General features: G+C 44.2%; 1 protein-coding gene across 1 annotated transcript in view; it reads right to left on the reverse strand.

Annotated features, from left to right (window-relative positions):
* The window catches only part of LOC119178624 (uncharacterized), a 37442-nt gene that overhangs the window by 7610 nt on the left and 15367 nt on the right, over positions 1-14465 (reverse strand). Inside the window, exons 2-3 of the mRNA XM_037429845.2 lie at positions 13560-13663; positions 6628-6767 (exon numbers count right to left, since the gene is read on the reverse strand). Coding sequence (XP_037285742.2) covers positions 6628-6767; positions 13560-13663 — 244 coding nt within the window. The remainder of the gene's footprint in view (positions 1-6627; positions 6768-13559; positions 13664-14465) is intronic.

Raw genomic sequence — 14465 nt, forward strand, 5'->3', positions numbered from 1 at the left:
GAGTATATACAATTTTTTCCAGCTGAGAAAATTGTTATAGCCGCGCATGTAGTCCAATTGCTTTTAAAGCGGTTATAAAAACTTTTATAATCAGTTTCACCGTTGGTGTCAGGCCAACGGCCCAACTAGGTCTCATTAGTTGATGACCTACTGCGAAATTGTTCAGTAGGAAAAATCAATTTTTTTTCGTTCACGTGCGTATGCTGGGCTATCGCAAAATACGTGCTCAAGTGTTTCTGGCACATCACAGTGTTCACAATTGGGACCATTTTCACTGCAGCCGATTATATGTGCGTAACGCCTTGTGTACGCCACACCAAGACGAATGCGGTGGATCATAGGGGGCATGGATGTAGGGGGCATGCGGAACCTCATTTCCGGTTCCCATTTGTGAAGTCGCCGGTGTCAACTTTTTGGTTTGGTCCAGTGTTTAAATGTGTAGCTGTGTATCATGCAGCAAAGTAGCTAGGCCCTTCGTGTCGGCTCGTGAAAATACAATGAGTATACTTCAGGGACACTGTTTAGGGCATTTTTAGCTTCAGCGTCTGCTTTTTCGTTTTCCATCACGCCGCAGTGCGCGGGAATCATCTGGAAAGTGATAAACCAGCCATTTGCTGAAGCAACCTGAAGAATTTCTGCATTTTCTGTAGCCAAGATGTGATACAGACCTTGCCTCATGATGCAACTAATGGTTTGCAGAGCACGTTTGACATCAGAAAAAATCGTCCTATAATCTATCTTATTGCCTCTCGAATAGCGACAAGCTCTGCGGCAGATGATGTGGTTTTATGTTCTACCGTGAATTGTCGAGCGATATCCATGTCTGGGATGAGAAAAGCTGCGGCGGAGGTGTGTAGTGTGATGTACCCGTCGGTGTGCACGTGCAGAGAGTCACCGCACGTTGTGTAAATGTGATGTATAGTCATTTGTCTGAGACAAACAGGAGAAACGAAGGACTACTTCGTAATCCCAGGAACTGAATCACAGGTGGTTTAGACAGGACCCTTGGAGGCTCTTATGAAGCACTCGGCGGGCAAAACCTTGATGGTAGAATATTCCCATGTTGCGATATCGCTCTTGAGAAACTGCAGTCTGGGTGGGTGACGGGGAGTGCCCACAGTGAGTGCTGCCTGTGTGGGCTCAACAATCGAAGGTGTACTCTTAGTGGCTCGCACAGCATGCATACATTGATTGGACATCCCGAGCTTCCGCGATGGTTTTCGAATGCATTTATGAACTTGTTCTAGTTGTGACTCGATTGACAGAGCCAAAAAATCTCCCGGGTGGCCAAAGAGCTCGCCGATACCGCCGACTGCTTTGCTGGTAAGGAGCTGAAGCAATGTGTGAGTGTTCTCACTCGTCATCTACAGTTTCCATCATACAATACTAAATAGTTCACGCGTTTCATATATTTCAGTAAGTGTGACTTTCTCCAGCATCTACAAGTATGTGGATAAATATTGCGAAACGTCGTGGTGTCTCGTCGAGGACGAGGTGGTGTACGACGCAGGTCACATTGTTAAATACGTGGGCGAGGACTTCAACACAGATCGCATCACAGTCACAGCACTGGTCCTGCAAACAAGTGGACTTGCGATACCACCACTCAACGTTTCCGTGACGATCGAGTTCGTGACGAGTAATGATCATTTAGTTTATTTAGACGCTATGAGTTCCAAGAGAATAATTTTTTTCTTCGCCGCGAGTGCGGCGCAATGGGAAAGTACTGCTCTGCCTCAGTGCACTTCGTTCACCCTTGAAAAGGGCCTTAGCTTCCAAAACTATCCTAAGTGCCCGCCTGCTCTTCTCCTTAGATTTTTTTTCTGCAGTGACACAAGTGACAGTGAGCATGAGGAAGTGTGGGATAATCATTACCATTCTGGCATTCGCAAACAACACATGAGATAATTACTACACGGCAGCTGTTTAAGTTATTGCTTCGACCGTATATCAATCGTTCCTAACATTTACTACAAATAAAAAGCAGCATCAAACAATCAGGCTATATATGTTTGTGCTCTGATTGTAGTCATGCGCGTCAGCAGGATTTTTGCCTTTAATTGAGGGTGCAAGCCCATGTTGTAAAGCGATAAGCGGGGGTTTGAGAAGCAGCTACTTGTGTGGCCGGGGAGGGGGAGAGTGCTGCGTCGTTGCTCACCCTTATCGGTGTGAATGACTGCAGTTAGTCCCAGTAATGTTGGTTCAGTGCGTACGATATCACAAAGTAGTTGGTATAAATAGAGCAATGGGTCGTCGTTTGGGTATCAGAATATAACAAATAGTTATCGCTATTGATATACCGCGCACAGGGCCACAAAGATTAACGTGGAGATTGACTTTGCAGAGGCAATGACGTTCGGTGTGGACTCACAGGTGTAACAGTACGTACGTGCGTATACAAACCAAACAAAAACGTAGCATTGGATATCTTGGGCCACTGGGCTGCGCTCACGAGGCGCGCTATACTAGCGAGGTGATTCGGAGGCCACGTCATCGGCTTCCCGTTTAGAAGCCTTCGCGCCAGATTTTGGTACCACACCATGTTTGGTGTAGGTCCCCTATGCTTATAACCTGCCTGCAAATATTGACTGAAGTACTGGTCAGGCACTCAAACACGGTGGAAAGCTTATAGAAGAGTGGCGCGTACGGCGGGTATAGCAGAAGTCAGTGTAAGTGAAGAGCTTGCTACGCAAGGTCGATGAAGGCGTGAGGCGCTTTTTTTTTTTTTGAGCTCGACTATCCTCCTTTTCTTCAGCTTCGGGTCCTTAGGATAGTTGTGAAAGCGAACTCCTTTTACATGGGCGGACGAAATACACTGAGGCACAGTACAGTACTTCACCATATTGCGCAGCTCTCACTGCGCGTACAAGCTGCCACAGTTCAAAAAAAAACAAAGGGCTGTGCTTCTGAAATGAAAGTGAAAAGCAGAGACCCACCGTTTTTTTGAGCAGCGTCGATAACCACCATATACACAATATAACCTACTGAACTGCTTCTTTATTGAGTTTTACCACGACGGTGAGTGGTTTTTATATATACACGGCGCCGGGCCTACCAGACGAAAGTGCAGTGATGTTCCATGCAGAATTTTTTTTGCCTTTTTCAGGGAATTTTCACTTGTCAGTTTGAGACAAAGGGAAAAAGGGAATACTCATGATATTGCAGAGAAGTTCAGGAATACCTAAATTTTCACATGACGGCCGACAGTTAGCGGTCACAGTGCGCCTTCATCTGCTGTAATTGGTTCTGGCGCATGCATTCCGCGAGCATATCTTTTGAGATTTGTGTCTTATATTTACGCGGAGCCATTCCTAGTTCAGCAGTGGTGTTATACTTGAAGCTCTCAATGATTCGTATGTGGGCTTTAACTTGCCCAAACCACCATATTATTATGAAAGACGCCGTAGTGGAGGGCTGCGGAAATTTTGACCACCTGGGGTTCTTTAACGAGCACCCTGATCTGAGCGCACGGGCCTACAGCATTTTCACCTCCATCGAAAATGCAGCCGCCGCAGCCGGGATTCGATTCCCCGACCGGCGGGTCAGCAGCCGAGTACCACCGCGGCGGGGCACTGAAGCCCACAATGAGCAGTGTACTAACAGATTATAAATTAATAAAGCCATGCTTTTGTTGCGCGGCAATGGATGGGGCTAGTCATGATTTAAAAAGCCGCCAGTACGTGAGACATGAGTTGTTATCAAGAGAAAGAGAGCGAGAAGTGTGCGTGGGTGGGGGAGGAAATTAGTACTGTTGCGCAGAGAAATATGCTAGGAATTTCATCAACGTTTGCAGAGAGAAATCCCCGAAATAGGAAATTTCTATGTCTCTGAATCGGAATTCTTCGGCGTAGTACGGAACATCACTGGCGCACGAATCCACGCTGTGACGTCATACAGGTGGGGTCCGCAATGCCGCCATCGGTCGCACATCTGACCAATAATAAGGCTCTTGCTAGTCCCGCATTGACACAGGGGCTAAACTAGGACCATGTGCAGATAGTCGTTTTGAAAAATCAGTGTGGTACTTTCCGATGAATTGATGGGCCGGTGCTGGGTATAGCAGGAACTGCTTTATATATTCAGTGGTAAATATTTCAATTCGTTTTGCTTCTTTACTTCGAATGTCAACGCGGCGAGAATAAAAAAACGTGGCCCTATATTTGGCCATGTCCGAAATAAGACAACCTCAAGGCCTACGCAAACGAATAAGTGTTGTTTAGTTTTTACGATATCTTTATTTCTCGCTGTAAATGCAGTAACGGGACACCAAATCTTCGGGGCAGTTTGCTTGAAACACTTTAAACGAAGCCAGCGATTGTGATATTTATGCTTCTGTTCAGTTAGTAATGTATCTTTATCTATTATTGTTAAAACCAGTTTATGTGTTGCTTGTTTTCGGTCTAGCCTCTCATGTCCGGGAGCCATGCTTGTGGGCGTCACAAACTGGTACGCGCCACAGGCATTGTTAAATGCCACAACCGACAGCTGCTCCACAGAAAATGAAGGCAACAGTGGGTCCAAAAAACGGATACGTGGCAGAGAAATCTGCTCGGCCTATCACTGTCACCATTATGAGTGCCACAGAAACTGCCTGAATCTCACTATACTCCACTTACACTTAACAAATACAAAGGCAGTTAACCCAATAAATGATGTGCGCGTTACCATAGTCCCACAGCGGAATAACATTGTACACTTTGGTTGAAAACTTCACTATACTACCTCCGCAGATGATCAAAGAGTGCTTGATAAGGAGCAGTAATGCGATCTGTCGGAACATCTTGAGCGGATGCTTCTTTGTAAACCTGTGTATAATAGTGGTACAGCTAAGATTCAATAAAACTACCACCTGAAAGCTTAACGAAGGGCGTTTATGAAAGAGCAGTGATATAACGTATCTGAGACTTGCAAACATATAAACGCGTTAGCCTGAGGTAGAGAACCCCCCTCTCCGCTGTTTCATCGCTGTCTGAAAACCAGAGTTCATGAAATTTTTTTCTGATATTTTCAGTTTCGCCCACGTAAATCTTCAGTATCCTAGCGGAGATCGTAAACTCATGTCTAAAGAACCCCATCTTACTTTGACATATAAACCATCAACTCCCGAAGTATATTGCAATAAAGTAACACGAGGAGATGTTTATGAACTCTTCAGCCAAAAAAATATTCAGCGAAAACATACATGAAATAAAATAACTTCGTATTCGTTATATGAGTAAGTTTATTCCGCTCTAATACTTTTCGAAGAAAGAGCCTACCAAGTTCCCAAATCTTTGCAAATCTTTCGCTCACATTTATTTGATTTTGTGTACCCTGTTAAATACAAGTGGAATTTACATCTTAAGAACTTGCAGGGGACTAAGGTAAAGCACCTAACAAGTACGCCATGATTTTCGCGAGATCATTAGCGAAGTTCTTTTTTTTTTCTGTAAATATCTGACCTGGCATATAGAAGCTGACCCGTAGTTGTACCTTGGCTTTAAAATGCGGTGCTGTGCTGTCAACCCCAATGACGCGCGTTTGACACCTCGCCATGGCGGCCACAATTCGATAAGGGTAAAAGGACTCATTTACATAGATTTAGGCTCGTGTGTAAAAACTCCACGTGATTAAAACGAATTCGGGGTATCGTACAACGCGCCCCATAGCCATATTGTACTTCCGGCACGTAAAGCTCCAGAAATTATCATATAAGAACCACGACTATTGACCTCAGCTGTCTGTTCCTATTAAAGACCGCACCACAAGTGACCACTTGGAGATTCAGGTTATATTACAGATTATAGTCTTGAATGGAACACCCCCCTCTCCCGCATTATATGGCTTGTGCTATCCTTCCTACAATAATCACCGTTGCATTCCGATTCCGTTATAAGAAAGTCGAAAACGATATCATAACTGAATAATTCTGCTTGATAACACGTGTGTCCGAAACTGTAAGAAAATACTTTGGGCACACTCCTGTGAATAGGTGAAATTGACATATAGGTCGTTTTAGGGTGCCACGTTGTCATGGGCAATGAAAGACGATTGTTCTCTTGAAAAAGAGGGAACAATATCAGCATAAAAAGCTATTCTATATCAGATCGATAGGCTGTGCCTGTTCTTCACCCATGGAAGTTTTCTGAAGTGAGAGAGAGATGTCTTAGAAGGGACGAACATGCAGTTCTCAAGTTCACTTCGAATATCGCGAGTTTGTGCATGTAGTATCTCGTTCTCAATATACCACGTAGTGCTGCATTATATTTGCATATAGGGCAACAAATATGCATTCTCCTGAAAGTGAACCTTAGTAGGTGGGTCCTTACATTTACACCGCTAAACCATCAACCATTACATTACATATTTACACCGCTAAACCATCAACCGCATGCACCAAACGAGTTTAGCGAAAACGCTCCTTCAGCATCTGCATCATGACATTCGGTAAAAAGAGTTGAGTTGGAAAGCGACCGCTGTAACAGAGTGCTTGCGTTTTGGGGGAGAAATATTACAGCAAGAGTCATGCTTTTTAAGTACGTATGAATGCATGCATTGATGGTTTTTCAGAGCAAAAGTACAGGTGCATTGAATTCTGGCCACGTTAAGCGTCTGATAACGTTGAGACAATGTAGCGACTCAACATACCCAGCCGACGGAAAATGTCCCTCGTATGTGGCCGTTCTTGCGACATCGTCGATCGCCTTACGCTCCACTGTCCAGCAGTTGAAGTATGTGTCGTTGTCAGAGTCGACGACCGCCACGGCATAGGGGAAGCTCTGCATTACCTTGGGAAAGATGGACGCAATAATATTAGCGCATTTATTCTAACTAGAGATGCTGTATAAATAGTAAAATTTCAGTGCATTGCAAATGGTTCAATATTATGAGAGATAATTAATGGTGTGCATCCTTGAGCTCTACTATCAATTAATTGCCGAAACCTGTACTGAGCAAGTCCGAAATTTAAAAGAATGTTCACAAGCGACCACAACTATCATTCTGTCGAAGTCCACGAAAATGTGGATGAAAAGTGTGAGTATTCAATATTTGTTATAGTATTTGTGGTCAACACTTACGAACACACTATGTCGCAACGAGGTTATTAGGAAATGTACAGAGTCATGGAAAAGCTCATACGAGAACATGTGTAGATACTTTGCTTTCATTTTGTTATGTTTCATTATGCGCTGCCAATGAATGGTTTACTTTTTAGCATAAACTTGAGTGTTGGTGCCCTCGCTATGTAACTATTTCTTTGTAGTGAACCTACAAAGAAATAGTTACATAGCGAGGATATCTGAACCAGACATGGACATAGCTTTCACTGAATTTTATTGATGCAGCTACACACATATAAGTACTCAGGAAGCTAGTTAAATACTCGCAGTAATGACGGTAAACAACGTCTTCAAGGCTATAACGTTCATTATATGCCACGAACAGTAGTGATGCCTGCTCAAAACAGTGTAAGGGTGGTTTTGTGCAGAACCATCTTGTAGACTTGTGCTCTTGCCCTTCCTATGGCATGAATTGTTGGGTATGTCAGACGAACACACACACACAAAAATGATGTAAACAGAAAGAGCTTTTTCCATCTTTGTGTTCGTTCTACCGTAGCCGAATTATTCCGACCATAGACATCCACAATATCACCCAACAAGAACTTCTGAAATACATGCACGTTTATGAATCTCAATTTATGCTTACTATTTCGCCCCGCCGTGGTGGTCTAGTGGCTAAGGTACTCGGCTGCTGACCCGCAGGTCGCGGGTTCGAATTCCGGCTGCGGCGGCTGCATTTCCGATGGAGGCGGAAATGTTGTAGGCCCGTGTGCTCAGATTTGGGTGCACGTTAAAGAACCCCAGGTGGTCAAAATTTCCGGAGCCCTCCACTACGGCGTCTCTCATAATCATATGGTGGTTTTGAGACGTTAAACCCCACATATCCACATATCCATATGCTTATTATTTCAATGAAAGCTTAACGTTTCTCTTTCACTGATGAAGTTTTATTCAATGATGTCTATTATTCGCATAACACAAACAAATATCTAAGAAAGTCAAAGTTTATTTCACCAGAAAATTCTCGATGGTCTTCAGGATTACAAGCTGCTCTAAGTAGCTTGTCTGGTCCCTAAAAACCATTCCATCGACAGCATGCAACGTTTTCAGCACAAAAGAGCATGTGAAATTGTATTGAAACATACGTGAGTTCTAATGTAAGAGTTGCAGTTAGGATTACATCAAGTAATAAGAATAGCATACAGAGAGTCACAAGAAGATTTACAAAACACACATAACCCCGCGTGGTGAGCTGCGATCATTACTCTGTCGGTGTAAGAGAGCACTCAATCGGTATAAAAGCTTATCAAAAAAATTAAAACAATGAGGATTCGAAAACAATTGTAATTACGCGTAAATGCGATAGCATTAGAGTATATTTGGAAGGATTAGGACATTCTGGCCAATTTTATTTTTAGTTTTGTTGAAATTAAACGCAAATCGATGTTTGATTGATTATAATACAGGCGTAAACAAGATAGACACCTTCTGAGACGCAGTTGTCCGACGGTTGAAAGTGCAGCTGTAAAAAAATAGTTTGCGATGGCTCAAGTCTGTGTCACTTCACACGCCTATGTTGGTGTAGTGGGGCATCACTCAGGAGGAGTAGGATGCATCTAACACAATGAGTCATGTGTCTGGAGGGACATTTATAAGTTATAGTTCAACATCAAGCATTAAACGGGGTTGCTCAAACTTGGCTACACCGATGGTATTTGACGCTGCTAGCTTCATCGCAGTGTCGGTAATTGCTAAAGTCGGCGTATTTTCCTTAAGAGAAAAACAGAACTGAGAGCTCTTTTCTGTGTTGTGTGTTCCTATTACTGCTCTCGGCCCAAGGCATCTAATGAACATCATTTTATTTTCTCAATAGTGACAAGAAAAACAGTCTATTTGTCACTTGGATATCTGTACAAAATTGATTAGGCCAACTGGTTTCACAAATATCATGTTGATCATTACCAAAATCTGACATGTCGTTGTGAGCCTCATTGAGAGTCACCGGCAAATGTGTCCACTTCCCTTCAAGAACAGCAATTCTTCAAGTGAAGTCTTCAAGTCTTGGCTGTGCTGCGTTCTTCTTTTAAAACCGTCAAGTTAACATCTGTGAATTCTTGTTCAATCGTATGCCTATCCAATGAACATGTTCGGACTTTTGTCTGAAATTTTTAAAGGGCGAAGCACGTAAAGAATTTCTGTCCGGCTTCAATTCGTGCTTCGCAGTGCGCAGTCGTAGTGCAACGCCCATATGTACGTATCGGAGAAAACAAAGAATATGGACCATCTCCCCTGATGGAATGCGAAACAGTTGCGGTGCGCACGGCGTTGACCCGGTTGAAATGGCCGTTGACGCGGGTGCTGCAAGAATGAATCGAAGCGAAACTCGGTCTGCCGTTTACACGAAGAACGTTTGTTTGAAACGCAGACATGGGAGGTGGGTTTTGTTTCTTGTAAATTTCATCACAAAAACAGTGTTCCGTCTATGTGCGCTCGAACGTCGCGAGCGGTGAGAGAGTGAAGCAATAGGAAAGCGACAGACTAGGGGAGAGGGACGTCAACGCACGCGCACGCGAGGAAAGGCGTGATCTACTTGGCACTGCCCCAACATCTGCGGCCAGCGGAGCATGGTGCGGACGGAGAGACAGCGTTACACAGGCTAGTCGAAGAGCTGCTTCGCATTTAATAGACCGTTCTCTGGCGGGCATCACGCGAGAAATAACGGCATCGGTCAACTATTACAGCGTAATGCCGGCGGGGGCCGATGATATAGGCAGGCGCTCTATACGCATTCCATTCAGTCGTGCCACTGCCCTAGAATAAAGCGAACGTAAGGAGCTCCATGCAGTGCCTGAGTGGCAATGCCGCCTGTACGGCCCTGACCTGAGAGCTCGAGAAGTTGCAGCGATACGGCAATGTCGACTGTAAGACCCAGAGCTGAGAGCGCGTGAATATTTATCAAACATTTTCATTTCGCGTATGATTCACAGTATGCTGCATGTGGCTTCTCTCATCGTCAGCATTTATTTCGCAACTGCGGGAATTTCTTAAAATTCGAAGCAGTTCTTTACGTGATGCCAGCTATTTCAGTGCGTCTATATGGTCATCTATATACATATCCATCTAGCCGCCTCTATGTGAGTGCCCTCGTGATATCCCTTCAACTTGGCGCAAACTTAAGTTAGTGTGTGACGGTAAGATGGTTTGACGAATATGACTCACTGGTTGTCACGTGAATAATGCGAGACTCCCGTTAAGTACATCGTCAAACGCTCTAGGTGACATGTGCGGCACATACCTGTATACCATGGATGGGTGGGTGTTACAGGTAAGGGGGTATGTGCCACAGCTTATTGACATTTTATATCTAACCAGGAACGTGAAGCGTTAACTTGATTAATAGAAAGAATATATGTTATGCTCCCAGAAGGAATCAAACGAAAGCATTCTGCCTGGTAGTCAAGTATTCTACCACAGAGCCACGCAAGGTCTCAGAACTGCTTTTTGAATAGACCCCAATGTTTGTGAAACGTCAACTGTAGCTGCAGTGCTGTCTATCCAACTTTAAAACGTTACAAGTGTAATAGAGCTGTCACGTCAGATTAACTTCTACTGTGGTTATGCGCCACCCACTGAAGCTGGTTTATGTAGCAGTGTCCAGAACTACAATCCTCGTAAGCCCAAGTGCAACATATCAGCTTAGCACTTCTGCTGTTGGTAATAGCAGTGTCACTTTGGCATCGCTGCGCAGCAGTAAACAACTGGTTATATAAAACATTCGTGACAGTAAGCATATGTCTGTGTGTACAACATTTTCCATATATATCTTCAGCGTCATTAAGGGACGTTTCACTCAATAAAAAATTACGACACATCCACCTGCCCTCGGTATACTTCACATAACAACGATTCCCAAGCTACGCGAGATATCTGCCAAGTTATTTTTTGTTTCTTGTGTAAAACATTGTGGCGGCAGCGTAAAGAGGAAAAAGACAGTGTTCCGTTCTTCTTCAACTCCACTGTCCCATTCCTCACTAACTACATTCGCGAAAGTAAACAACGCTTAGCTGCTAAAGATCAGTCGTAATGCTAACTTAACTAATGCCTAAAAATTTTCAGCGCCGTTGTGCGTTTTCGCAGAAAACTTGATATTAGCGTCCACACATTGGTTGAAATTTCAGAGCGTTCCAATTGTCATAGTAGAACCTTTTGACCCGTGAAAATGGTGACTTTTGGCTGCAGAAAGCTCGATCTGCCAAGGACACCCATTCATGGAATCGGTGTGTTAGCGCGGCAACATTTATGAAGCATTGTCATTTCGCAGATGACTCACAGTAGGCTACCTAAAGCTCCTTTCATCGTCAGCGTTCGTTTATTGGACCAGCATGCATTTTTTATGCGAAGAGTTTTTTTGCGTAATGCAGGCCATTTTACCGTGTCTGTCTATAATTCGTAGGCAAACATCTCTGAAGTGACTGCAGGAGATATAGACGTAGTTTCCTATTCTTCCATCTTTCCCAAACCTCCCGACTCTCTTTTGCTTGTCACTGAGTGTGTCGGTAAGTTAAATTTTTGAGTTTTGACATTCGCACGCGCTTATTTCCAGAGTCGTGAGGGCTTTGTCTTATCATAAATCATTCAATTCTGTCATGCACGCTCTCCATCCTTTTGTACCCTCATTAACTTTCCATGTTCGTGTAGACATTCGAAGTTCTCTTTTCACTAACCTTCCTGCGCTTCCTTTTTCTCGCTATCCTCGATTCCGAGCTTTGTAAACTGGTCACGTCGCCGTCCTTTCGCATCGCCCAGAACGCTGCACCAAGACAGTTTGCTGGGCAAGCTCCGCAGGGCTCTGTTTGCCCGTCGCGTTGTCTGGCACGTAAGCCGCCAACTGGTCTAATCACCAACCTTATTGCTGGATATCAGGCTTTCAATTGTTCGGTTATCCAAATTTCAATTTTAGAAAGAGGATGTGCATGACCCTGGAGATAACCTAACTAGTGTGCTAGTGCTTTCTTGTCGCATCAGAGCCGTGTAAGGAGCCACATAATGCTGGTACATTAAAAAGGGATCTACATACTTTACAGCTTCTGCGAACAGGAACTTATGCACATTATTCTTTAATTCGTACTTTAAAAAAAGTGGAATGATTTATATTCTGAAGATATCCTGAAGGTACAGTCGTCGCTAACCTAAATTAAAATCTTCTTTCATTAAAGGCACGCATACACGCAAACAACTTTATCTGAGTTGAGTTTGCTTTATCTGAGTCTTGCCAGTTTTAAGGGCTGTGCGAAAAATGCCGCCTACATGACTGCCAAAATTTAGGAAAAAACATTAAAGATCACCTCCCTCCCCCGTGACTTCAAGGGAATACATAACGCGTAGGCTCTTAAAAATGTGATTGAATGTTTGTCATCCTCAGTTTCTGTTTTAAGTGCTCGCGCGAGAAATGCACCTTTCTTTAGCTCAAGCAAGCCGCGCAGCCCAGGGTATGCACTGCTCCAGCAATCTCACCATTCACTAGGCTACACAGTGACTGAGAGCATCCTCAATTTGTTGCCCTTGTTACGTTTGGTCGAATTGGCCTCCAAGCCGGGAAAGGAAAACACCGCAAGAAGGAACAACGTACGTTTTAGAGCGGCATGCTTGCCGAAAAAAGGTGTACAAAAGAATGGTCCCACGGCTTTTATTGATTGATATGTGGGGTGTAACGTCCCAAACCCATCATATCGTCATGAAAGACGCCGTAGTTATGGGCTCCGCAAATTTTGATTTTCTGGGGTTCATTAATGTGCACTAAAAACTAAGCACATGGGCCTACATCATTTTCGCCTCCATCGAAAATCAAGCCACCGCAGCCGCGACTCAAACCCGCGACCTGCGAGTTAGCAGCCGAGTACCTTCACCACTAGAACACTGCGGTGAGAGCCCTATGGCATTGTACGCATTAGTTTATAAAGGAACGCCGCGAAAAAAAGGAGGGAGGGAAAAAGTATCAATGCGCAGGTGCGACAATAGATTATCGTCCGGAGCAGATGAGCCAGGCTTCGGCGCTGGCTAATAAGTGGTGAGGGGAGCACATACGCAATACCCCTCGTAAACACAAAGTCCTCATTATGATCGGTGTCATAACCAGCCTCCTTTACCGCTTCTCCAGCGCAGAGAAGCAGGCCGGATAAGTATACATCTGCAGCCGGCGCCGCTGTCTGTCTGCAAACCTGTTACATTCGACATAGCTGAAGAGTGGCTTATCAGGTTAATGAACTATCGCAAAAAATGTCTTCAAATCATGACTAAAAGTCATGATTTGAAGACATTTACTGCTATATCACTACCGCCAATCGTATATATATAAGTTCAAACCCGAACGTAGAATCGAGGACGCCTACAATGCTACATCAAAAAATGTTGCATTTACAAGAGTGATTCACCAGTTGCTGAGTTAAAACAGGACGAGTTCTTATTAGTCGCTCTCTATATAAATCGAAGCGTATGTAGCGAGAAGGTTTTATGCACCTTGAAGCTGTCCACCACATCGTGGTGCAGTCTTCTTGGTCCCGCGGGAGGAGCCAAGTGGCTGAAGACTACTGCACAGTTGCACAGGACAAATAGCACGGCCCCTGCGAAGAGATAATAACCAATTTCAGTTCGTTGAACCAAGAGGCGAAGTAAACTGCTCGTTTATTTCGATCTTAGAATTGGAAAAATTATGGACATGAGATAAACCATGTCATTCATTCAGTGTGTGAAAACTATGAAGTATATTTCACAGCGTCACGGGGTCATGACGTCGATGAATATGAAATTGTTTATTCAGCCGAACCTGTGGCCGGTCAATGAAAAGTCAAGGTACAGCTGTACACACAGCACTGATAGCGACGAACAAAGCGTCAGCTGTCGATCAACTGACAAGCGGTGAAGCGCGTTTGCATTTATACGTGTGCCGTCGAATATTCTAACGTTGTCGATAGCAGCCACGTAGGTTCCAGAGTAATCTGCAATGATCGCGAAGTGGGCGTAATCTTAACAAAATGATCTGCTACGGTATAACAGGGCGATAAAGGAACTTAAGAATTATTGATTGATTTGTGGGGTTTTACGTCCCAAAACCACCGTATGATTATGAGAGACGCCGTAGTGGAGAGCTCCAGAGATTTCGACCACATGGGGTTATTTAACGTGCACCCAAATCTGAGCACACAGGCCTTCAAGGTTTCCGCCTCTATCGGAAATGCAGCCGCTGCAGCCGGGACTCAAACCCACGGCCTTCGGGTCAGCAGCCGAGTACCTTAGCCACTACACTACCGCGGCGGGGCGGCTTCGTTTATGGGCGTGTTTTGGTTTAGTTTCGAAGAGAATAATGAACCTTTTAAAACTTCGTGATCAGATTTGAAATCGTAAATCTAAACGAATAAGGTGGTG

Source organism: Rhipicephalus microplus, chromosome 1 (assembly GCF_043290135.1).
Source record: "Rhipicephalus microplus isolate Deutch F79 chromosome 1, USDA_Rmic, whole genome shotgun sequence".
Lineage (NCBI taxonomy): Eukaryota > Metazoa > Arthropoda > Arachnida > Ixodida > Ixodidae > Rhipicephalus > Rhipicephalus microplus.